The 9,873-nt window shown below is 42.3% G+C and overlaps 1 protein-coding gene across 1 annotated transcript in view; it reads left to right on the top strand.

Moving 5' to 3' along the window:
- The first annotated feature begins 986 nt into the window (after window positions 1–986).
- Window positions 987–9,873, top strand: part of LOC129093794 (protocadherin-16-like) — a 67,869-nt gene continuing 58,982 nt past the window's right edge. Inside the window, exon 1 of the mRNA XM_054601920.1 lies at window positions 987–2,786. Within this exon, the coding sequence (XP_054457895.1) occupies window positions 987–2,786 (1,800 nt within the window). The remainder of the gene's footprint in view (window positions 2,787–9,873) is intronic.

Raw genomic sequence — 9,873 nt, 5'->3', positions numbered from 1 at the left:
ACTCGATTTCTCAAAATTCAATACAGTATAATGTGCTTCTGTATACATTTCCTTGATATTAGAGTTAGACTTACTTTTCAAACAAGTCATAGTAGTTATGAATGACACAAGTTTAGACAGAACCGCAGACAATTGGAAGCTGCTCTATTTATCTAATAAAAAAAGATAAAATCATTTTCTGTGTGCCAGACACTTGGCGGTTTTGGATTATTCTGCAGATGGTGACAGTCTTGTTGAATAATTTCCACATTGTTCCAAAGTGTCTCTCAGTCTCAGTTACAGATCCTACGCAGTGGTGTGGGTCCTTTGCCAGAGTGTGCCTATTGTTTATGCAAGGAATTCTAACACCTGTTTACTTTTCAATATCAATATTTGAATATCTCCACTGTGATTTAACACTTTATTCTTGAATTTTATTCTCGGATGTATTGAAAGATAGATATGTTTGCTTGGGGAGAGTTATGTATTTTTGATGGCTCTTGGATGAGTGTTTTTTTAAACTGCTCACTCTATGAAAGCTTAATGTGGTTGCACACATAAATATTAAATCCCAAGACTAACACAAGAGGGGAGTGCTATGGTAAATAACATTGGGTAGTGATTCCTGAATCTTTTTAATCAGAGTTGAATAACCACAGCCAAAGACTCCCTGTCTGAGGTGGTATGCTGCGGCCTGTGGCTTTGATGTTTCTTTAGCAAAGGAGAGATTTCTGGTAGGAGGAACAAGGTGTTGACTTATTAGGTGAATAAAGAAGTGTAGGAAAATGTTATGTGCAGGGTGTATTGTATGCGCTGTGGTTGGGAACACAGCCCATAAAACATATGGGAAAGTGTTCAAGGCGCACACTTATTTTTCTTAAACCAACTTACTCTGTATTTCGACGCAGAAATAATACACCTTTTCTTAGTTTCTGCTGCTGTCAGGTTTTGATATTGCTCAGCTTTTCCTCTTTGTGTGTTTCCAGGTTTAAAAAGAAGGAGCCAAAATGAAGACAGCTGCCAGGGGTTTTGGGAAGTCTATAATGGACCCTTCGCACCGCGAGGGTTGGTGGAACAGAAGAATTGTGCTTATGGTGTATGTGGCCTTGGAGCTTGTAACAGTTCATTTGCCCGTGGTCCGGGGGACTCTTGAACTACAGCTAGATGAGGAACAGCCAGCAGGCACAATTGTAGGTGACATCAGTGCGGGACTTCCTCCTGGCATCACAGCATCCTTGTACTTCATCTCAGACCATGAGGGCACCGGCGTGGGTAGTGATTTGGACATAGACGAGAGCACAGGCATTATTAAAACCGCCAAAGTTCTGGACAGGGAACTGAGGGATAGATACAACTTCATTGCAGTCACCATGACAGGTGTGACCGTGGAGGTGACCATCAAGGTGAATGACATAAATGACCATGCCCCAACGTTCCCGAGAAAAAGGACCACGTTCAAAATCCCTGAGCAGACAGCCATCGGCACCAGGTTTCCTCTCGAGCCAGCTGTTGATGCTGATAAAGGCCAGCTTACAACACAGGGTTACCTTATCAAGGATGGAAATGTTGGCCAGGCATTCACCTTGGAGACCAGGAGGGGAAGCAATGAGGTTCTTTATTTGGACTTGGCGGTCAATGCCATTCTAGACAGAGAGAAAAGATCCACCTATACTTTATATCTGGAGGCCTTTGATGGTGGTTCCCCCAAGAGGACTGATCAGATGACATTAGATATTACTGTACAAGACATTAATGACAACGCTCCCATTTTCAACCAGAGCCGCTACCATGCCATAATATCAGAGAACCTTCAGCCAGGAAGCAACATCCTCCAGGTGTTTGCCACAGACGTTGATGAAGGAGACAATGGGATGGTGCTTTATGAAATCAACAGGAGACAAAGCGACCCTGACCGCTACTTTGTCATTGACTCTCGCACGGGCATCATCACGCTCAACAAGCCGCTGGACTTTGAGATGAGGAGAGTGCACGAGCTGGTGGTCCAGGCGCAAGACAACGCAACCCAGCCAGAGGTGACCAATGCCTTTGTTACCATCCACGTCAGAGACTACAACGACAACCAGCCCACCATGACCATCATCTTTCTCAGTGAGGATGGATCACCCAGAATCTCTGAGGGTGCACAGCCAGGCCAGTATGTAGCCAGGATCTCAGTCACCGACCCAGACTATGGCGAGTACGCCAACGTCAATGTGTCGCTAGAGGGAGGAGATGGAAAGTTTGCCTTGACCACTAAGGATAGCATCATCTATCTTATCTGTGTGGACCAGATTCTGGACCGGGAAGAGAGAGACAGCTACGAGCTGAGGGTGATGGCAACAGACTCAGGCACTCCTCCTCTCAGGGCCGAGTCCTCCTTCATCATCCAGGTGATTGATATCAATGACAACCCTCCTCTGTTTGACCAGCCAGTCTACAGGCAGGTGATCCCTGAAGTGGTGTTTCCAGGGAGCTTTGTGTTACAGGTGACAGCTAGAGACAAAGACCAGGGGCCCAATGGGGACATTAACTACAGCATCCTGCAAGACCATGGTTCTTACTCAAACTGGTTCAGTATAGACTCCGTTACGGGGATTATCACCACTCTCTCCCAACTGGATTATGAAAAGAACCCCAATCCCAGCATAACTGTGGTGGCTACAGATGGAGGGAAAGCACCCCTGTCCTCCACTGCAGTGGTAAATGTCGTGCTTCAGGATATAAATGACAATGAGCCTGTTTTTGAGAGAAACTTCTACAATGTGTCCATCAAGGAGAACACAGCTCCAGGGACCTGCATTCTTGAGGTAGGACATTTTCTTGCAGATTTATTTCATTACAAGTTTGTGAGTTGATTGATTATGTAAATACACTCCCACACTTTGAGGCTGAGCTCATGCAAGAGTCTGAACTTAATATGGGCGCAATTGTGAAGAGCGTAACAAATGGAAATTTATAAGATATATAGAGAAAGAATTTGACAGACTTTGCTAATTCCTTTCATTCTTCTATAAAGAGTAATTTTTAATGGTAAAACTGTTTAAATTGGACTCCCTTAGTGAGGATTTACCTGCGGTTTTGGGCCAAGATGATCTCCTCTTTGGCTGTCCTCCCCTTCACCTCTCAAAAGGTTTCCAGGGTAACAGAGGCAGTGTAAAGTCCTCTGTCAGCCCAGGCACAAAGGGGGTTTTCACATATTCACAGGCAGAGACAAATTCAGGGCTTTATCCAAAGAAATAGATGTCACTTCACCCTGAAAAGGCACCTTAATTAGGCTAGTTGAGCGTGAGAAAAAATGGCTATAGACGACAAGATGAATTAAAGTTCAGACAAATTACAGCACCCCCAGTGACTGCAGTTCTGTGTCATTAAAACATATTGTTTTCTCAAGTTGTTTTTGGCGATCTCATAAAAAAGGCTGCTCATCAGTTGTTAAAAACATTCAGGTTATTCCTCAAGTCAGAAAGCCTTTTTTTTTATACAAGCATAGACTTTCATACAATTCTCACAAGTGTCTGCAGTAGTATTGTATGGATCTAGGAGTTGGATACAGAGTGCCGTTCTGACAGAGGGCCTAGCAGGCGGGATCTTGGCTCAGGGTTTGGCCTTGGGAGAGGGAGGGGTGACGAGAGACTCTGGCCTTACCGCTACTACTGGCTTCGATGCAGAAATAGAAGCTGCAAGGGTTTCTTATAGGAGGTCCCCTAATTATAAATAACAGGAACCACAAGGATAAATCAACGTACTTAAATTGAGGAATTTGGACCCGATTGTAAGAGCTTTACAGCTCTCCAACATATTCTTTTTTAAATATTCTTTGGTTCACTCTTTTCAATGTGGGTTGAAGTTCATGTTCTATGAAAATATCTGAATTTTTTTTTTCAAACTAGAAATGGTCAGAGTTTTCTCTTTCCTTTGCTCTTCCCACCAAAAGTATTACTACCTACAATCAAACAACTCTCAGAGTAGGACACTTTGATCAGTGGCCTCACAGGGTCCAAGTATGAAGTAGTTCTTTAAAGCCACTGCTGTCTGGCCTCTGTTGGGCCTGCCTGGATGCTGTCGACATGTGTTTGGCGGGCCATGTGAGAACAGACTGCTCTTACTCAGGGTGCCAGCTCTACATCCAAACATCTCAGCAAGACATCTGATGACTGCCTTTTTGTCTCTGCAGAAGAAATTCCAAATGTCCCCTTTTCCCATACACATTCTGTCCAAAAAAACATTACAATATATGTATTGTGATCATCAATACAAGCGTTTGAAGTGTCTCGGTTTTTCCCCCTCCGCAGGTCACCAGCACAGCAGTTTGTAATTATTTTAATGTAGTCTGGCTCCACAGTGCTGTGCCTGTGATATTTTGTCACTTTCTGCTGTACATCACTTGGTTTATGGATGACTTTAAAATTAGATGTGCTGAGGGGAAAGATAACTAAAAATAAGGACTTAAGCTTATTAACATCAATCAGTCTTGTAATTCAATATGCAAGATCTACTGCAAAGAAAATAGGTCATCTTAGAGAGAGGAAATTAAATGCGACATGAAAAACAACACTTAAAAACCATGATCTGTCTTGTGGAATGTGTTTCATGGATCATTTCTAATTCTATTCTCCATTATTAGTTCTCAAATTTATATTTGTTATGCAGGTCTGATGCAACAAAGGAACCACAATACCAAAGCAGCTTGCTAAACTCTTTGCTTTCATCTTTTTGATCTATTTAAATGTCAAATGATCTTCTCTTGCACCAATTCACATCTCAGTTTTACACCCTGGATTGCATTCACTCAAGATGTACTGTTACACTGTACCTGTTTATATTTCTTTACTAATGAGTGGAATCTTTACAGAATAATAGGAAAGGGAAAATCATTTTTTCAAGGTCATTAATTAGGTAATTAAGCATAGATGCATTTGATTCCTGACATGGAGGAAGAATAGTAATACAAAATGTCATTAGGGATAATGAGGCACATCAGCCAGCCTTAATATCTGCAAATTCAGTAAAGCAAAGTCTGGTTGTTTTGGCTTTGAGGGTTATTTGCCATTCACTTTCCTATGTCTTATTTCACTTATTAAGTAATGAAGCTCTCCAGTTGGCAGAATCTCGAACTGGGGAATAATTTACACCTCGTATCGTTGTGGTTTTCGGTTGGTTTGGAGTGTGTCTCTGCTAAGAATTGTCCCTCTGTCTGCTTTGGGGGGCCGCTCTGGCTCCAGCAGAAAGGCGAGAGGGGGTCTCCAGGCAGCTGAGGGGGAAATGAGCCCTGACGAGCGCTGGCATGAGTGGCGGAGGTGACACGGGCAGGGGGGCTTCCTCGTCTGCCTGTGGGTCTGTCCCTCTCCAAATTCTTATCTGATCTCACTTCATTTCTCATTAGCCGGGTGTGAAGATAGGCCAGACCTAATTTTTAAACCGGCCTCCCCATGTTCATTACAGAATGGGCCGTTTGTCATTACTGCAGCCCATTTTGCAATATGAGACCAACAGTGATTGCTACGAGTGAAGGAGCAAACAATTTTTCAATTTTTCTTTCTTTAAGCTGTAAAAACAAACTTTTGCTTCTATCAGTTTCTTTGCCGCCCAAATTGCTTCCTGTCTCGGTGATGGCAACCTTTTGACTGAACACATCACTTCCCTTGAAAAAACATTGGTGATATGTGTAGGACTGTTATGCTTTGGCTAGGATTTCTTGTGTGCAACAATGCTAAGCCTGCTAGTTTTTAGATAACTGCAGATGCAGTGTGCCACTCAAACACATTCATTATTTCTCTGAATTCTTGAAAGGCAGCCTAGTTGAAAGAGATACCTCAGTGAAGTGGCGCTCTGAATTGCTCCTTCATTCCTGCCAACATAAAAGCAACCAGTCCATGGGAAAAGTGAATACTCATAATTGCCCGAGAGAAAAAGTATGAATGATTGAAATAATGTATTTCTTTCACACTAGTCCCTCTATTTCCACAGTCTTTTTGTACTATAAAGACCACCTGCTAGTGACCACCAGGCAGACGCTAGTAACACTGATTCCAATAACTAGAGCCATGGTGTCCTTGAGCTGTAATTACCTGATGAAAAAATGTGGTGTGCAGTGTGATAGTTTTCCTAACCCAGAAATGTTCAAAATGCTCTCTGCAGTTAAGGCAGCATAAAGAGCTGGTGTTCACTGCTTAATTGCAGGAGTTGCTTTTGCTCTAACTTCCTCTATGGAGAGCCTGCATTGATGTGGTACATCTTGCTTTTCACAATCTCTGCCTTTATTCTTTTGTGTTAAAGACAACCTATATCCCTGTAGAATAGACCAACCTACCATTCCTTCATGATAGAAAAATTAAATATTATTTAGAAAGTTACTCTCCGACAGTAAATTGTAAGAGTTGACAAGTGTGTTGTGGGATTAGAAGTAGAAAACAGTTTGTCGCCACTTGGTAAACAATAAAATTAATTTTGTTTTGAAATTTAACCATTTATGTTTGGTATGTTTCTGCTCCTCCACAAAAAAGTTTCTCCTCAGTGTTTTTGCTGCAAGTCTCAAAAGTAGACCACATTGAGAGCACTTCATAATGTTCTTAAAGAATCCTTTTGAATTTGAATTTTGAATCCTAAAGTTGCTAATCCTAAAAAATGTCCTTATAAAATGCAATTGTTTGGTGACTGAAAGCAACATTTGACTGCTCTACTCTCACGGAAAGCCATTTGAGAGTATCCAAATGAGGCTAACTATGGTGATAAGTGAAATTGCCAGTTTCAGACTGGTATTTTTGTACACAAACCATGTCATCAATTCTCACCAGACCTTTTTCTGGTGATGGTTTGTGTCAAATGAAATGTTTGCTTGTCTGTTTTGATACCAGACTAGTCTGTCTCCCTGTGAGATTGGTTTAGCTTGAGGCAGCTGACTCTGCTTTTGGTCTCCCCTCTCTTTTTATCCTCCTGCTAACTACCAAGAGTCGCTGTGGCTCTGCGGTATAACAGCATTTTCAGGGAATGGTAAAATTGCAGGAAACTGGATGTGCTACTTAATGTGTTCGAAAATGTAATACTTCCTTGAACACTTACTCCTGGGCCTTGCAGGGGCACTGAAGCGAACATAAACACTGATGTACATCTGGATAGAGTGTGGGTGTCCGGGTCAAAGTTGCTGTGCTTGAGACAGCTGAGCGCATTTTATTGTGCTCAGACGTCCATCAGCAAATCCTCCGCTTCTCTCTTTCCACCACCACAGGAGGAGTCAAAAGCTGTGGTAAAACTTTGAATGTTATATGGTTGAATACAGTAGCTGGGAGGAAATACTGTTCATTATTTCAAAACCTAAGCTGAGTGTGTTTGAACACCAAACTGTGACACAAAATAAAAGGACCACTGTAGTGCAAATACTGTGTTTCTTTTTTAACTTTTGTGCTTGTCTATTCAATGACAGGAAGTTACTGAATTCTGACTATCCATCACTATTTTAAAGAGCCTAAGAGTGATGTCTCAAATTGCTGAATTGTCCAACCAATAGTTCAAAACCCAAAGCTAATCAGTTGAAATGAGAAATGCCGAAAATCCTCACATTTCAAAAGCTGGAACCTGAGAACATATTCCGATGGATAAATTACTTAAAGAGTATATCTTTATCAAAATGTACTGTAGACTGACTAATTGAAATAGTCCAGCAGTATTATGTCTGATTCTGAAAGCAGTTTTCCTTGTAATAATTAACTGGTCTCCTTCCATTATTATCCAAATGCCTTGTCTTTTAGAGAGATAATATATATATATATATATATATATATATATGTATTATTTTTGTATTATAGTTTTTTTACCTGCTGAACATAAATTATACAAGATTGTTCCTGTTTCATACAGTTGCAATCGCCAGTCAGTAATATTTTGTAAAAACATGAAAACTGAATTATTTGTTGGTAGCTGTCTGTTATGTGGGTTCTGAGGGGTAAAGCAAGCAGTTTTTACAAGACTTCATGGTGACTGTAAAGGGTCAGTACGGACTGCGATGTAGCCATGCTAGGTGTGAGAGATACAAGTCTGCTGGAGGGGTGGCCTGCCCACATCTGGAAAGGAAGAAAGACAGGCTTATATGGCTTTCTCAAGGGTCAAGACATTTCATTAGTAGCCTATACAGTTTTTTGTTTCTGCTGGTGAGGCAGACATCTCAGCACCACTTCTAAGTTTCAATGAAAGGATGTGAGTGTAGTGAAAGGAAAGTGAGAGAGGGAGAAAGAAAACAGCAGAGAGTCTCCAGAGGGACAGTCAGCCTCTGGCAGCTGTGACAAAGCTCAGACTCAGCAGCTGGATCCAGCTGTTGATCTCTCCTTTGACTCTAAGGGGTGGGATCTCCTTCACTCTTCCTGTCTCTTTGTCTCTGTTTGTCTCTCTCTACTCCTTCACCTTGTCCGTTCAGACTTCTTATCTCTTCCCACTTCCTTTTCCCACACTCTTGTGTCCCTTCTGTGATCCAATTACACCTCTTCACTTCCCCTTGTTTCCCTCCGGAGTGGTGACATGTGGATCGGAGCAGGTGAGAGCAGCACATCTGCCTGCCTGGAGACACGCAGGTCTCCCTGAAGTGATGCGAACACACTCCATTGTGGGTCCCAGTCACATCAGACCCAGGCTTATCCAATTTGATGATGCAAGAGAGAAATGGGTGTAAATTACCAACAGAGTGAAGTCACACTGCAGGTGTATGTATGCCTCCCCAGTCATGTTGTCAGAGTGTTGCATTCAGGATCAAGAGGAATACTTTTGCTCGACCTTTTCTAAATAGAGACAATTATTCACTTTGCCTCCCTACTCCTTTGAGACGACGCAATGGGAAGGGGGGAGCAGGCCGAGAGGCTCGCTGTGTCGAGGGCTGCCAGGCCTTCTGTTCTCACAGCCCGTGGTCCCCCTGCACATGTGCGAGGCAGTTGGCACTGCTAAACAAGCTGGGCATCAGGAAGCATCATCTGCTCGTGATATTCATTCTGTTCCAAAGCAAATCTGTGCTAAATCATCCATCCAGTCCCCTGCTGTCCATCATAAGCCACCAGACCGGAAAGCAGACGCTGAGTGACAGCTTGCCAGGTAACAAAAATCAGTAACCAGGAAACTAGGTCCCAAACAAACGGCCCAAATCATTTCTTAAGTGTGATGATGAAGTGCAGGTATTGTAATGGTAGCTAGTCGGCAGCATGTTGTGTTTTACATTCACGACAGTACTGCCTCTTCCTAGAAAAGCATGCACTATATATACACAGCCCAAAAATATCTTAACCGCTGAGCAAATTGTATCTGTATCCAGAACTTGACTGTAACAAAGAATGCATCGCTTTAGTCTGCCAGGAACCTCAGACCCCCCCCCCCTTTTTTTGCTCCAGCCTTGCTGCTGCACTGACTGCCAGTTGAAATAATGGTTAAGAAGAATGTTTCTGAGCCCAACAAGCTCATGGAAAGAGAAGAGCATTCAGCTACAGGGCGTGTGGTCAGATTATCTTATTTCTGCTCTCAATTAGATACATTTTGGTTTACGACCAGGTCTGCAAAGGGATTAGTCAAAACATCAGTTCCCCATGTTAGAAATAGGTGATAGGGGCTAGTGTTTCAGGAAAGAGTTGATAAAACAGAGGGAAACATGCAAAAAACAAACAAGGCCAGAGGAAAAGAATCCAAAGCCAAGGCTATCTCTATGTGTGGTCAGGAAAATGTGGAACTGACACTGTTAGAGCAGGATGTTTTGCAGATGCTTGTTAACGATAATGATGCTATGAAAGCTCTCAGCTCCTGTGTGGACCAAATTAGTCCTTGGGCTGAGTATTGGATGTGACCAGGCACCTTGTATCAAAATTCTATTCCCTCTTTTTGGTCTCTGATTAGACTTTTTATTTAGATTAAAATTATTATTTTGTG

Source organism: Anoplopoma fimbria, chromosome 1, assembly GCF_027596085.1.
Source record: "Anoplopoma fimbria isolate UVic2021 breed Golden Eagle Sablefish chromosome 1, Afim_UVic_2022, whole genome shotgun sequence".
Lineage (NCBI taxonomy): Eukaryota > Metazoa > Chordata > Actinopteri > Perciformes > Anoplopomatidae > Anoplopoma > Anoplopoma fimbria.
The sequence above is the reverse complement of the archived record's forward strand: the minus strand, read 5'-3'. Positions and strand labels throughout refer to the sequence as shown.